The following is a 16121-nucleotide window of genomic DNA, read 5'->3' on the forward strand; positions in this document are numbered from 1 at the left end:
GGCTCAAGAGATTGCAGATGTTGAAATCTGGAGCAAGAGATATGATGTTGCACCTTCACTGAACTTTCTGTGTAGCTATTCCATTTTATCCTGCATTGTTATTGTTCTGCCTTAGTGCACCGTGTAATGAATTGAACTGTATGAACGCTTTGCAAGCTTTTCAGTGCGACTACAGGTGACAATAATATTGTAATTACGTCTATAGAGGGAAAGTTTTGGTAGAGACCATAGCTCTGGATCAAATTGTAGTCCATCCGTTGATTTGCTTGGTTCACTCATTTGCCGGGATTAGAACATGCGATCTCAGGGTTACGCAATCAACAGCTCAGCTCCCTAAACCACAATAATACCGTGACGTCACCCCCAGCAAGGTTATTTGTGTAGAGTTTGTCACTGATTCTGTGCGCATGTTCAGAGACTGTGAGTTGGGATTGTTTGTTACCAGGCTTTGAGGCACGGGCTACGGGTGACTGACGGGCTGCTCTGGCCCGCGATGTGGGCGGCCGAGGAATGGAGGCCGCTATTGGGCCCGGGGGCTTGCGAAGGAAGCCGGGTGTTCGGGCGCCGCTGGCTGGTGCTCGGTGTTTTTTCGCTGCTCAGCTTCGTACAGGGCCTGGTGTGGAACTCGTGGGGCCCGATCCAGAACTCGGCCCGCCGCGCCCTCGGCTTCAGCACCCGCGATATCAGCCTGCTTGTGTTGTGGGGGCCCATCGGCTTTCTCCCCTGTATCCTCTTCACCTGGCTGATGGACAAGCGGGGTAAGCGGAGTGAGGGGTCATTGGGGTGAGGTGGTAACTAAGGAGAGGGGTAACGGGAGAGAGGGTGAGGTGTTACTAGGGAGTGGGATAACTGGGGAAGGGGAGGGGGATCTAGGGAGAGGAAGTGAGGTGTGGGAGAGGGGTAATTGAGTGGCGACAAGGGGTAGTGGGAGAGTGGAAGGGGAAAAACGGTGGGGATGGGAGAGACGCGATTGCTGGAGAGGGGGGTGTAAAGGGAGAAATAGACCTGGAATGGTAAAAGGAAGATAGGGAAAGGGGGTGAGCAAAAGGAGATTAAATTCGAAAAGTGGGGTCAGGAATTGATGGGGAAGTGGCAAGTGACTGAAGGAGGGGAAGAGAGCAGAGTTATGATGGGGAAAGGAATAAGAAGGAAATAGAAGGAAGGGATGATGGAAGGAGATGGGGTGGAATGTGCTTACTGTGATTTTCCACCATCCACGGGATGCCTAGAGGTCAGGAAGAGGCAATGCTATTGCAGATAAAAACTGTGCAAGCAACAGCTGTAGTGGGTTGGAACAGTTTTCCCTGGTATTCTAGTTTTTTGTATCTTTTTGCAGTTTGGGGAACTTTTTGTCTAATTGGTGTTGAAAATCAAACAACAGCATTCATTCCACACTCTAAAGCAGACCTACATGATTAAATTTAATGTCTTTCGGAATCAAGTGTATCACTGACATGTCATGAAATTTGTCATTTTGTGGTAGCAGTACTCTACGATGCATAGAAATTACTACGCTGTATAAATTACTACATTTTTTATTAAAAAGAGAGGAAAATAGTGAGATATTGTTCTTAGGTTTATGGATCATTTAGAAATCTAATGGTGGGGAAGAAGCTGTTAAGTGTGCGTCTTCAGGCTCCTGTTCCTTCTCTCTGATGGTAGCAATGAGAAGAGGGCACGTTTGGATGGTGAGCATCCTTTAATGATGACACCTTCTTGAGGCATCGTCCATGATGGAGGTGGCTGAGTTTACAGCCCTCTTCAGCTTATTCTGATCACTTGCATTGGCGCCTCCATACCAGATGGTCGTGCAACTGGTCAGAATGCTGTCCATGGTACAATTGTAGAAATTTGCTAGTCTTTAGTGACATACCAAATCTCCTCAAACACCTATTGAAATTTAGCTGCCAAGCGCGCCTTCTTCAAAATTGCATCAGTGTGTTGGGCCCAGGATAGATCTTCAGAAATGTGGACACCTGTAATCAATAAATAGCAAGCTGGCGTAGGTTTTGCTGTCTAGGTGGTCCGAGGTTGAGTAGAGAGCCAGTGAGATTGCATTGCTATAGTCCATGTAATGTTTGCGACATTTAGTAGATACAAAGCTTTGCTGAAAGCCTGAATAATCTTGTGTAGAGATGGGAAACTCGGTAGGCTTACTTGCCTCTGTGGAACTGGATTACAGAACACTGAGGGCACTCGCATATGCGCACATTTGCTGCAGAGTGCAAGGCGGCTTTGTACAGAACATCCAGAAGGCAAGGATCCTTGAGCAACTTGACTGCTGCGCAACATTGTCCCTGACATTTTGATCTATGACGAGACCTTGGAAAATGTGGATCCCTTTCCATATCTCAGTGATGACAGATCTCAATCTGTCTCTGAAATTTGAACACCACAGCTGAACTTAGTCATTTGAGAAAAGAATAAGACCTGAAATCCATTGTCAAGCTCACGGTCTCCTGAGCAGGTGTGATTCACATGCTCCTGCGTTCTTCAGCAACATGGAAACCTCAAAGCACTGAAGCTCTTCAACAAAGCTGTTAATGTGGTATTGTCCTAATCATTACCAGGCCAACATTCCCAGCCCTGAGACTGATTGCATTCAGTCTGCTCCAGTGAGTGGCCTACGTCATCCGTGTGTGTGATGCCAAACCACCAAAAGACGACTGCCACGTAAGAGGTGAGCAGGAGAACAGAGTAAGTGCTTCAAGGATGTTCTTAAGTTCTCCTTGGAATAAATTGTAGTATCCTCCCTGACCTGTGACAGCTCAGAGTAGAGAAGGAACATCTGGGCATTGAATACTTCCAGTCTCTACAACTGTTTAGAACTGTCATTTATGACACCTTTCATGACACCACCCCACTCAACTTCCACTTATCAGTGCAGTTTAGCCCTTCCTTACAGGTTTCCAATTTCTACTTCCACATTCTTTTGACATTAATTGACAGCAGAACCTCTCCATATTAAAGGTTTTCTCTTTGGAACTGTTTTTTCCCTGACTCTATACACTGAGCTAAAACAAAATTGTACTTTATTATTGCTTACTTGCTCAGTACTGCTGAATGCTTCTATCTGGTAAAACACCTTGGGGATTGTATTGGATTCAGAACATTTGTACTGATTGTCATCTTCCAGAGTTCCACACAGATTGGGAGCTAAAATTAAACCCTAAACATAAGATTTCTGCAGATGCTGGAAATCCAGAGTAACACTCAAAATGCTGGAGGAACTCAGGAGGTCAGACAGTACCTACGGAAAAGAGTAAAGAGCTGACGTTTGGACCAAGACATTTCATCAGAAATATGGAAAGGTTCTTCAGGAAGGGTCTTAAAACCAAAATGTTGACTGTTTATTTCTTTTGATAAATGCTGCCTGACCTACTGAGTTCCTCCAGCATTTTCTGTAAATTTAAACTCGTATTTGAGAAAGGATGAAGAGAATTAGCAGTGAACCATAGACCAGTTAGTCTCATATCAGTAGTTGAGAAACGACTGATATTTTAAAATAACCATAAGGCGCTGAATAATATGATTGGGTGGTGTTCAACATGTATTTGACAAATTGCATGAAAATTTCAGAGGTGGTACCAAGTGGAATTGATAAAGAATAGACCAGTGGATGTGGACTACTGGAATGCCTTTCACCATGCAGGAAGTTATTAAGCAAATTAGGAGACTTGAAAGTGGAGGGTGCACTTTACTGCAGATTGAGTTAATGAGTGAAAAACAGCAGAATTAAGCTGGTCAACATAGAGTTGATTATTAGCATTGCCGCACTGATATGAACCATCCATGCACCATGGTTTTTGGGCTCCAGCAATCTATGTCAGGGATTTGGTTGAGGGACCAAATGCAATACATTCAAGCAACACACATCAAAGTTGCTGGTGAACGCAGCAGGCCAGGCAGCATCTCTAGGAAGAGGTACAGTCGACGTTTCAGGCTGAGACCCTTCGTCAGGACTAACTGAAGGAAGAGTTGCTTGAATTTCCAGCATCTGCAGAATTCCTGTTGTTTGCAATACATTCAAGTTTGCTGATGATATACTGCTGGACAGCAGTGTTAGAGGGAACACAGTGAGGAGCTGAGGGCATATGGACAGGTTGTGAATGGTCAAGGTGCAGCAAATAAATTGAAAACTTCATTTTTGGGAAAAGTAGAAAAGGAGAACTTTTTATATGGCATTTAAAGAGACTTGGGTGTCTTTCTACATGATGTGCTTGTTTAGCAAGAAAAGGAAACTGTACAGTACCTTTATTGCATGTGGGTGAGAACAAGAGGAAACACATCTTACTACAGTATGCCATAGTAGACCAGTCCTATAATATCAAGAAGAGGCCAAGGTGACATTCCAATGAAGGATATATATGCTACAGTGAGAATGCATCAAATGTTCATGTGAATGAAAGGAGGTGTAGCTCTAAGAGAGGAAACAGATGAGCTCTGTTCTGTCAGGAGAAGATGGAAAGGTTTGTGGAACACCAGGTGTTATTTTGCAATCTTGAGAGGTGCAGCAATCACTTTTTTGAGAGCAGTGGTTTCCTCCATGGTGTCCTTAAAAACCATTCTTGCTCAGTATTTTTCTTAGTGGAAAAGATTTTAGCAAATTCTAGAGATTTCTGCAGTTCTTTTGCTATTACTGTAAGACCATGATCTTGGAGCAGAATTAGGCCATCTGGCCCATCAAGTCTGCTCTGCCATTTCATCATGGCTGATACAATTTTCCACACAGCCCCAGTCTCCTGCCTTCTCCATGTATCCCTTCATGCCCTGACCAATCAAGAATCTAACAAGCTCTGTTTTAAAGAAACATACAAACTTGGCCTCCACAGCTGTCTGTGCCAATGAATTCCACAGATTTCACCACTATCTGGCAGATGCACTAGTGAAATTTAAGAGACTACTAGACAGGTATATAGAGGAATTTAAGGTGGGGGGTTATATGAGAGGCAGGGTTTTAGGGTCGGCACAACATTGTGGGCTGAAGGGCCTGTACTGTACTGTTCTATGTTAAAGAAATTCCTCGTCATCTCCGTTCTAAAAGGACATGCTATTTTGAGGCTGTGTCCTATTGCCTTAGACTCTCCCACCACAGGAAACATCCTATCTGCATCCACCCTATCAAGGCCTTTCACCATTTCATCAGTTTCAATGAAGTCACCCTTCATTCTTTTAAATGCCAGTGAATGCAGGCCTCGAGCCATCAATTGCTCTTCATATGACAAGCCATTTAATTCTTGATTCATTTTTGTGATCCTCCTTTGAACCCTCTCCAGTTCCAGCACATTCTTTCTAAGATAAGGAGCCCAAAACTGCTCACAATGCTCCAAGTGAGAGGCTTCACAAGTGCTTTGTAATGTTTCAACATTACATCCCTGCTTTGGTACTCTAGTCTTCTTGAAATGAATGCTAACATCACATTTGCCTTTCTCACCACAGATTCAACTTACAAGTTAACCTTCAGGGAATCCTGCAGAAAGACTCCCAAGTCCCTTTGCGCTTCAGATTTTTGTACTACTTCTCCAATTAGAAAGTAGTCAGCCCTTTCATTTCTACCGAAGTGCATGACCTTGACAATCCATCTGCCACTTCTTTGCCCATTCCCCTAACCTAAGTCCTTCTGTAGCCTCCCTAATTCCTCAAAAGTACATGCCTCTTCACCTCTCTTCATTGTCAGTAAACTTTGTAACAAATCCATCAATTCCATCATCCAAATCATTAACATGTAACATAAAAAGAATCAGTCCCAATGCAGACCCCTGTGGAACACCACTAGTCACCGGTAAGCCAACCAGAAAAGGCTCCCTTTATTCCCATTTCTTGTCCCTTGCCAATCAGCCACTGCTTTATCCATACTAGAATCTTTCCTGTAATATCATGGGCTCGTAGCTTGTTCAGCAGCCTCGTGTGGCACCTTGTTAAAGGCCTTCTAAAGATCCAAGTACAGGTGTCCCCCGCTTTTCGAACGTTCGCTTTACGAAACCTCACTGTTACGAAAGACCTACATTAGTTCCCTGTTTCCGCTAACAGAAGGTGTTTTCACTGTTAAGAAAAAAATCAGCACGCGATAAAAAATCAGTGCGCGATAAAGGGCAATGCGTGCCCCGAGCAGCTGCACTCCCCTGGGAACGGCATTCTCGCTGGCATTGCTTAAACACATGCCTGTGAGCAGCCGTTAGCAAGATGAGTTCTATGGTATCGGAAAAGCCTGAAAGAGCTCGTAAGAGTGTTACACTTAGCGTAAAACTAGACATAATTAAGCGTTTTGATCGTGGTGAACGAAGTAGGGGCAATGTGAGTTTGGCTTGTGGAAACTGACGAATATGATGTTCCAGAGGTTTTGGCATCCCATGACCAAGAACTGATAGATGAAGAGCTGATGCAATTAGAAGAGGAAAGGATAACAATCGAAACCGAATGCAGTAGCAAAATGAACGTGAAGCAACTGCATGAGATTTTCGCTGCAATGATAAACTACGACTTTAATTTTGAAAGGGTACATAGGTTTAGGGGATATTTGCAGGATGGTTTGAGAGTGCTTACAAAGAACTGCATGATAGAAAAATGGGCGAGGCTCAGCAGTCAAGCAAGCCTGCCACATCAGCCACAGCAGACGATGAACCTCAACCTTTGACATCGAGGCAGGCAGACATAGAAGAAGATGACCTGCCTGCCCTGATGGAAACAGACGATGACGAGATGACACCCCAGTGTCCCACCACCCCAACCCGCAGGCTGCGGATAGATACCGATTCGCGGAGAATGTAGCGGTAGCCGGAAGGCACACAGCACATCTTTAAGAAAAAAGCCGAAATAAAGATGCTAATTAATTATGTGTCAGGCGGCACCTAATTAATTAGCATGTTTATTTTGGCTTTTTTCTTAAAGATGTGCTGTGTGCCTCCCGGCTACCACTGTACCCCTGCATGCTTCGCGGATCAGTATCAGTCAACAGCCCAGAGGGTGGGGGCCACTGCACCAGCCAAACTCCGACAACTCAGCCTAACGCATCATCAGTGTGCTTGGTGCTGTCCCAATTCCGGTAAGTAATACTACACTGTATATACATTATTTCTACTTTATGTCAGCTGTGTATTTTTACGTGTTATTTGGTATGATTTGGCAGCTTAAAGGTTACTGGAGAGAGTGTTTTTGCCAACAGCGCTTGCGTGAGATTTTCTGCCGAGAGCGCTTGCGTGAGATTTTCGCTTCGGAGAACAGTGGCGGCAGTGTTTATGGAAAAGTATTTCTACTTTATATAGGCTGTGTATTTATCATATCATTCCTGCTTTTACTATATGTTACTGTAATTTTAGGTTTTGTGTGTTACTTAGCATGATTTGGTAGGTTATTTTTGGGTCTGCGAATGCTCACAAAATTTTCGTATATAAATAAATGGTAATTGCTTCTTCGCTTTACGACATTTCGGCTTACGAACCATTTCATAGGAATGCTCTACCTTCGGATGGCAGGGGAAACCTGTACACAATATCAACCAATTCTTCTTTGTCTATTCTGCTTGCTATTTCTTCAAAGAATTCCAAGATTCATCAGGCGGGATTTTCCCTTGAGGAAGCAATGGGAAAAGTTGGCGTGTCGCAAAGTTAATTGTATGGTTGTTATGGGGGATTTCAACATGCAGGTAGACTGGGAAAATCAGGTTGGTACTGGACCCCAAGAAAGGGAGTTTGTGGAATGCCTCAGAGATGGATTCTTAGAGCAGCTTGTATTAGAGCCTACCAGGGAGAAGGTAATTCTGGATTCAGTGTTGTGATTTGATAAGGGAACTCGAGGTAAAGGAGCCATTAGGAGGTAGTGACCATAATATGATAAGTTTTAATCTACAATTTGAGAGGGAGAAGGGAAGATCAGAAGTGTCAATATTACAGTTGAACAAAGGGGACTATGGACCCATGAGGGGGGAGCTGGCCAAAGTTGACTGGAAAGATGCCCAAGCAGGGATGACAGTGAAACAACAATGGCAGGTATTTCTGGGAATAATACAGAAGATGCAGGATCAGTTCATTCCAAAGAGGAAGAAAGAGTCTAAGGGGAGTAAGGGGCGACCGTGGATTACAAGGGAAATCAAAGACAGTATAAAAATAAAAGAGAGGAAGTATAACATAGCAAGGATGAGTGGGAAGTCAGAGGACTGGGAGACTTTTAAGGAGCAACAGAAGATAACAAAAAAGGCAATACGGGGGGAAAAGATGAGGTTTGAAGGTAAGCTAGCCAAGAATAGTAAAAGCTTCTTTAGGTATGTGAGGAGGAAAAAATTAGTTAAGACCAAAGTTGGGCCCTTGAAGACAGAAACGGGTGAAATTATTATGGGGAACAAGGAAATGGAAATGAACAGGGACTTTGGATCTGTCTTCACTAGGGAAGGCACAAACAATCTCCTAGATGCAATAGTGGCCAGAGGACCTAGGGTAACGGAGGAACTGAAGGAAATTCGCATCAGGCAGAAAATGGTGTTGGATAAACTGATGGGACTGAAGGCTGATAAATCCTGAGGGCCTGATGGTCTGCATCCCAGGGTACTTAAGGAAGTGGCTCTAGAAGTCGTGGTTGCATTGGTAATCATTTTCCAATGTTCTATAGATTCAGGATCAGTGCTTGCGGATTGGAGGGTAGCTAATGTTATCCCACTTTTTAAGAAAGGAGGGAGAGAGAAAACAGGCAATTATAGACCAGTTAGTCTGACATCAGTGGTGGGGAAGATGCTGGAATCAATGATAAAAGATGAAATAGCGACATATTTGGATAGCATTGGCAGGATCGGTCCGAGTCAGCATGCATTTACGAAGGGGAAATCATGCTTGACTAATCTTTTGGAATTTTTTGAGAACATAACTATGAAAATGGACATGGGAAAGCCAGTGGATGTAGTGTACCTGGGCTTTCAGAAGGTCCCACATAAGAGGTTAGTGTGCAAAATTAGAGCAAGTGGTATTGGGGGTAGGGTACTGACATGGATAGAAAATTGGTTGGCAGACAGGAAACAAAGGGTAGGGATTAATGGGTCCTTTTCAGAATGGCAGGCAGTGACTAGTGGGGTACCGCAAGGCTCGGCACTGGGACCGCAGCTATTTACAATATACATTAATGATTTAGATGAAGGGATTAAAAGTAACATTTAGCAAATTTGCGGATGACACAAAGCTGGGTGGCAGTGTGAAATGTGAGGAGGATGTTATGAGAATGCAGGATGACTTGGACAGGTTGGGTGAGTGGGCAGATGCAGTTTAATGTGGATAAATGTGAGGTTATCCACTTTGGTGGCAAGAACAGGAAGGGAGATGGCTATCTGAATGGTGTCAAGTTAGGAAAAGGGGAAGTACAACGAGATCTAGGTGTCCTTGTTCATCAGTCACTGAAAGTAAGCATGCAGGTACAGCAGGCAGTGAAGAAAGCTAATGGCATGTTGGCCTTCATAACAAGGGGAGTTGAGTATAGGAGCAAAGAGGTCCTTCTGCAGTTGTACAGGGCCCTGGTGAGACCACACCTGGAGTATTGTGTACAGTTTTGGTCTCCAAATTTGAGGAAGGACATTCTAGCTATTGAGGGAGTGCAGCGCAGTTTACGAGGTTAATTCCTGGGAGCAATTGGGGTTGTATACACTGAAATTTAGAAGGATGAGAGGGGATCTGATTGGAACATTTAAGATTATTAAGGGATTGGACATGCTAGAGGCAGGAAACATGTTCCTGATGTTGGGCGAGTCCAGAACCAGAGGCCACAGTTTAAGAATAAGGGGTAGACAATATAGAACGGAGTTGAGGAAAAACTTTTTCACACAGAGGGTTGTGGATCTGTGGAATGCTCTGCCTCAGAAGGCAGTGGGGCCAATTCTCTGGATTCTTTCAAGAAAGAGTTAGATAGAGTTCTTAAAGATAGCAGAGTGAAGGGATATGGGGAGAAGGCAGGAAAAGGGTACTGATTGTGGATGATCAGCCATGATCACAATGAATGGTGGTGCTGGCTAGAAGGGCTGAATGGCCTACTCCTGCACCTATTGTCTGTTGTCTAATGCTGACTATGGCCTATTTTATCACGTGCCTCTAAATATCCAGAAACCGCATTCTTAACAATCGACTCCAACATCTTCCCAAGCACTGAGGTTAGCACTAGCCTATAATTTCCTTCTGCCTCTCTCAGTTCTGAAGAGTGGACTGACGTTTGCAATTTTTTGTCTTCCAGAACCATTCCAGAATCTAATGATTCTTGAAAGATCATTACTAATGCCTCTACGATCTCTTCAGCCGCCTCTTTCAGAGCCCTAGGGTGTACACCATCTTGTCTATCTTCAGGCCTTTCAGTTTCCCAAGAACCTTCTCGCTAGTTCATATACTTCGTATCCCCTGACACATGAAACTTCCACCATACTGCTAGTGTCTTCCGCAGTGAAAATTGATGCAAAGTATTTATTTAGGTCATCTGCCATTTCATTGTGCCTCATTACTGCCTTCCCAGCATCATTTTCCAGCAGTCCAATATCCATTCGCACCTCTTTTACACTTCATATATCTGAAGAAACTTCGTGTCCTCTTTAATATTATCAATTAGCATATTTTCATATCTTTACCTTAATGACTTTAGTTGCCTTCTGTTGGTTTTTAAAAGCTTCCCAGTCCTCTAACTTCCCACTAATCTTTGCTCTATTGTATGCCCTCTGCTGTTATGTCAGCTTTGACTCCCTTTGTTTTTCATGGTTGTGTCATCTTGCCTTTTAGAATACTTCTAGCTCTGTGGGATGTATATTTTCTGTGCCTTCAGAATTGTTTCCAGAGATTCTAGCCATTGTTGCTCTGCTGTCATCCCTGCCTGTGTTCTTTTCCAATCAATTCTGGCCAACTCTTCTCTGATGCCTCTGTAATTTCCTCTACTCTACTGTAATACTGATACATCTGACTTTAGCTTCTAAATTTCAGGGTGAATTAGATCATGTTATAGTCACTTTCCCTGAAGCGTTCTTTTTCCTTAAGCTCTCTAATCAATTCCGGTTCATATCTACTTGCATATTGAAATACCCCATGCCTATTGTAACATTGCCTTTTTGCCATGCAGTTTCTATCCCATTGTAGACTACATCCTTACTTCTGTTTGGGTGTGGTCTGTATATAGAAGATCCCTTCAGGATCTTTTACCCTTGCAGTTCCTTAGCTCTATCTACAACGATTCAACACTTCCCAACCCTATGCCACCTCTTTTTTAATGATTTGATTTCATATTTTACCAACAGAGCCACGCCACCTGCTCTGCATTCCTGCCTGTCCTTTCGATATAATGTGTAACCTTGGACAGTAAGCACCCAGCTATAATTACCCTTGGGTTCTTTTACACCTCCTTCAGCATTGCACGTTATTCTCTTGATATGATGTTTGCAGGATGCCCACTTCTTGGGGGAGTAGCATCAGTACTAAGTTTCCACATTTATAGGCAATTTTTCTTACTGCAGGCTAATGGACACTCAGATCTTTAGAAATGCTTTTGTAGCCTTTTCTAGCAGCATGCATCTCTACAATTCTTCTAAGGTCCTTTGAAAGTTGTTCTGATCGAGGCATGGTGTACATAAAGAGATCTTTCTTGAGGAGAGCAGGCTCTGTCTGTCAGTAACCGGATTTTGTGTGTCGTTTTTACAGGGCAGGACACCTCTCCAACCCAAACCTCCAAACTCATCTCATTGATTGTAACACCTGACTCCAAATAGCTTTTATAGAAGGCATTACCCCAGAGGTTCACATTTTTTTTGACCCTACACTGTGTTTAAATGATGTACTCAGTATTGACCAGAAGTACAATTGTTTGTGTATTAGTTTAGACAGATTGTGTTTGTCTATTATTGTGACTTACATGATGGTCAGACAACATTTTATAAGTAATTAATGCAAAAAAACAGGTTGTTGCAAAGGGTTCACAAACTTTTTCTTGCAGCTGTATGTCATTGGCACCTATGGACCATGACCTCTGGCTTTTCACCCACCCACACATTAATGCTGAAGTCTCAATCCAAGATGTCCTGGACCCTGGCACCCAGGAGGCAACATACTATCTGGGAATCTCATTCTCTTCCACAGAGCCTCCTTTCTGTTCCCCTAATCAACAAATTGCCTATCACTGCAGCTTGCCTCTTCTTTACCGCACCCCCTCCCGCTTCCTTCCCTTTTGAGCCATAGAATGAGATTCGGTGCCAAAGACCTATCTGCTGTGACTTTCCTCTGCTCAATCATTCCCCCTCCCCCATGAGTATCCAAAGTGGTATGCCTGTTACAGAGGGTGATGGCCACAGGGGTACTCTGCATTGGCTATTTAACCCCATTCACCCTACTGACTGTCACCAAGTTTCCTGTATCCTAGACCTTGGGTTGGGTCCTTGGGTGTAACAGCCTCTCTGTTTGTCCTGTCTATTATCTCAGCCTCCTGAATGATCTGGAGTTCATCCAATTCCAGCTCCAACTCCTTAACACTGAGTGTTAGGAGCTGCAGCTGGGTAATCTTCTTGCAGGTAGTCGTCAGGGACACAGGATATGTGGAAAAATCACTAGTGGATTGATAGGGTGAATAAAGAGATGTTTTCCCTGGCTAGGATTGAACCGGAATTCATAATCTCAAAGTAAGGGATGGACAGCCATTCAGGACTCAGATAGAAATGACTTCACCCAGAGGGTAAAGACAAGTCTCTTGAGTTCTCTATTCAAGGAGGCTGTGGAGGCACAGTTGTTAAGTAAACACAAAATACTCTGCAGATGCTGGGGTCAAAGCAACACTCACAACAGGCTGGAGGAACTCAGCAGATCAGGTAGCATCTGTGGAAACGATCAGTCAACGCTTCGGGCCGGAACCCTTCGTCAGGACTGAAGAGGGAAGGGACAGAGGCCCTATAAAGAAGGTGGGGGGAGGGTGGGAAGGAGAAGGCTGGTAGGTTCCAGGTGAAAAACCAGTAAGGGGAAAGATAAAGGGGTGGGGGAGGGAATAGGCAGGAAAGGTGAAGAAGGAATAGGGGAAAACACAATGGGTAGTAGAAGGAGGCAGAACCATGAGGGAGGTGATAGGCAGCTGGGGGAGGAGGCAGAGTGAAATAGGGATAGGGGAAGGGAATTACCGGAAGTTGGAGAATTCTATGTTCATACTAAGGGGCTGGAGACTACCTAGACAGTATATGAGGTGTTGCTTCTCCAACCTGAGTTTAACCTCATCATGGCAGTAGAGGAGGCTAAGTGCTAAGTGCTAATACTAAAGGCTAATATGGACATATCCGAAATCTGATGTGTCGGTGTTTCAGTGGAGTAAAGGAAACTACAGTGGCATGAGAGAGGAACTGGCCAAAGTTGACTGGAAAGAGACACTGGCGGGAAAGATGGCAGAGCAGCAGTGGCTGGAGTTTATGTGAGAAATGAGGAATGTGCAAGACAGGTATATTCCAAAAAAGAAGAAACTTTCGAGTGGAAAAAGGATGCAACCGTGGTTGACGAGAGAAGTCAAAGCCAAAGTTAAAGCTAAGGAGAGGGCATACAAGGAAGCAAAAATTAGTGGGAAGACAGGATTGGGAAGTCTTTAAAACCTTACAAAAGGAAACCAAGAAGGTCATTAAGAGAGAAAAGATTAACTATGAAAGGAAACTAGCAAATAATATCAAAGAGGATACTAAAAGCTTTTTCAAGTATATAAAGAGTAAAAGACAGGTGAGAGTAGATATAGGACCGATAGAAAATGATACTGGAGAAATTGTAATGGGAGATGAGATGGCAGAGGAACTGAACAAGTATTTTGCATCAGTCTTCACTGAGGAAGACAGCAGGATACCGAACACTCAAAGGTGGCAGGGAAGAGAAGTGTGCGCAGTCACAATTACGACAGAGAAAGTACTCAGGAAGCTGAACAGGCTAAAGGTCGATAAATCTCCTGGACCAGATGGAATGCACCCTCGTGTTCTGAAGGAAGTAGCTGTGGAGATTGCGGAGGCAGTAGCGATGATCTTTCAAAAGTCGATAGATTCTGGCATGGTTCCAGAAGACTGGAAGATTGCAAATGTCACTCTGCTATTTAAGAAGGGGGCAAGGAAGCAAAAAGGAAATTATAGACCTGTTAGCTTGACGTCGGTGGTTAGGAAGTTGTTGGAGTCGATTGTCAAGGATGAGGTTACAGAGTACCTGGAAGCATATGACAAGATAGGCAGAACTCAGCATGGATTCCTTAAAGGAAAGTCCTGCCTGACAAACCTATTACAATTTTTTGAGGATATTACCAGTAGGCAAGACAAGGGAGATGCAGTGGATGTTGTATATTTGGATTTTCAGAAGGCCTTTGACAAGGTGCCACACATGAGGCTACTTAACAAGATAAGAGCCCATGGAATTACGGGAAAGTTACATACGTGGATAGAGCGTTGGCTGATTGGCAGGAAACAGAGAGTGGGAATAAAGGGATCCTATTCTGGTTGGCTGCCGGTTACCAGTGGTGTTCCACAGGGACCAGTGTTGGGGCCGCTTCTTTTAACGTTGTACATCAACGATTTGGATTATGGAATAGATGGCTTTGTGGCTAAGTTTGCTGACGATACGAAGATAGGTGGAGGGGCCGGTAGTGCTGAGGAAACAGAGAGTCTGCAGAGAGACTTGGATAGATTGGAAGAATGGGCAGAGAAGTAGCAAATGAAGTACAATGTTGGAAAGTGTATGGTAAAACACTTTGGCAGAAAAAATAAACGGGCAGTCTATTATTTAAATGGGGAAAGAATTCAAAGTTCTGAGATGCAACGGGACTTGGGAGTCCTCGTACAGGATTCCCTTAAAGTTAACCTCCAGGTTGAGTCGGTAGTGAAGAAGGCGAATGCAATGTTGGCATTCATTTCTAGAGGAATAGAGTACAGGAGCAGGGATGTGATGTTGAGGCTCTATAAGGCGCTGGTGAGACCTCACTTGGAGTACTGTGGGCAGTTTTGGTCTCCTTATTTAAGAAAGGATGTGCTGACGTTGGAGAGGGTACAGAGAAGATTCACTACAATGATTCCGGGAATGAGAGGGTTAACATAGGAGGAACGTTTGTCCGCTCTTGGACTGTATTCCTTGGAGTTTAGAAGAATGAGGGGAGACCTCATAGAAACATTTCGAATGTTAAAAGGCATGGACAGAGTGGATGTGGCAAAGTTGTTTCCCATGATGGGGGAGTCTAGTACGAGAGGGCATGACTTCAGGATTGAAGGGCGCCCTTTCAGAACAGAAATGCGAAAAAAATTTTTTAGTCAGAGGGTGGTGAATCTATGGAATTTGTTGCCACGGGCAGCAGTGGAGGCCAAGTCATTGGGTGTATTTAAGGCAGAGATTGATAGGTATCTGAGTAGCCAGGGCATCAAAGGTTATGGTGAGAAGGCGGGTTAGTGGGACTAAATAGGATAAAATGGATCAGCTCATGATAAAATGGCGGAGCAGACTCGATGGGCTGAATGGCCTACTTCTCCTTTGTCTTATGGTCTTATGGAATGGGAAGCAGAGTTGAAGTGGGTGGCTACCGGGAGATCCTGTCTGTTGTGGCGGATGGAGCGGAGGTGCTCGACAGTTGTTAAGTGTATTTAAGGTGGAGATCAAAAGGTTTTGAGTATTAAGGGAATTAAGATGTTTTTAAAAATATTGCTTCAGCGTTTGGGCATTGCAAGCTAGACAAGCATTTACTGCTCATTTGTAAATTGCCATGTGGCAGTGGTGAGCTGCTTCCTTGAACTGCTATGCTCCTTCTAGCAAAGGTGGTCTGACAGTGCTGTTGGTAATGGGACAGGGAAGTGGTGTTGAAGTAAAAGGTCTGCCACAGTAGCCTAGCAGTTTGTGCGAAGCTATTTCAGCTTAGGGCAGTGTCAGAGTTCGGAGTTCCCCTCTGGAGTCCTCTGTAAGAAGTTTGTATGTTATGCCTATGAGTGCAAGGACTTCCTCAGCGTGCTCTATTTCCTCGTACTGTCCAAAGACGTACTGGTTAGTAGGTTAATTGGTGATTGTAAATTGTCCTGTGATTAGGCTAGGATGGTGCAGCTTGTTGGGCCGCTGGGATCTGTTCTGCACTGTACCTCAATATATATGAATAAATGATTTGAATATTGGAGCAGATGTGAGGAACTGCATAGCCACCTCCAG

At 44.0% G+C, this 16121-nt stretch overlaps 1 protein-coding gene across 2 annotated transcripts in view; it reads left to right on the top strand.

Annotated features, from left to right (window-relative positions):
• The first annotated feature begins 398 nt into the window (after nt 1-398).
• slc49a4 (solute carrier family 49 member 4) overlaps nt 399-16121 on the top strand; it is a 121418-nt gene continuing 105695 nt past the window's right edge. For both annotated transcript variants that reach the window (XM_072260939.1, XM_072260940.1), the window contains exon 1: nt 399-758. In XM_072260939.1, coding sequence (XP_072117040.1) covers nt 494-758 — 265 coding nt within the window. In that variant the 5' untranslated portion in view covers nt 399-493. The remainder of the gene's footprint in view (nt 759-16121) is intronic.

Source organism: Mobula birostris, chromosome 6, assembly GCF_030028105.1.
Source record: "Mobula birostris isolate sMobBir1 chromosome 6, sMobBir1.hap1, whole genome shotgun sequence".
Taxonomy (NCBI): Eukaryota; Metazoa; Chordata; class Chondrichthyes; order Myliobatiformes; family Myliobatidae; genus Mobula; species Mobula birostris.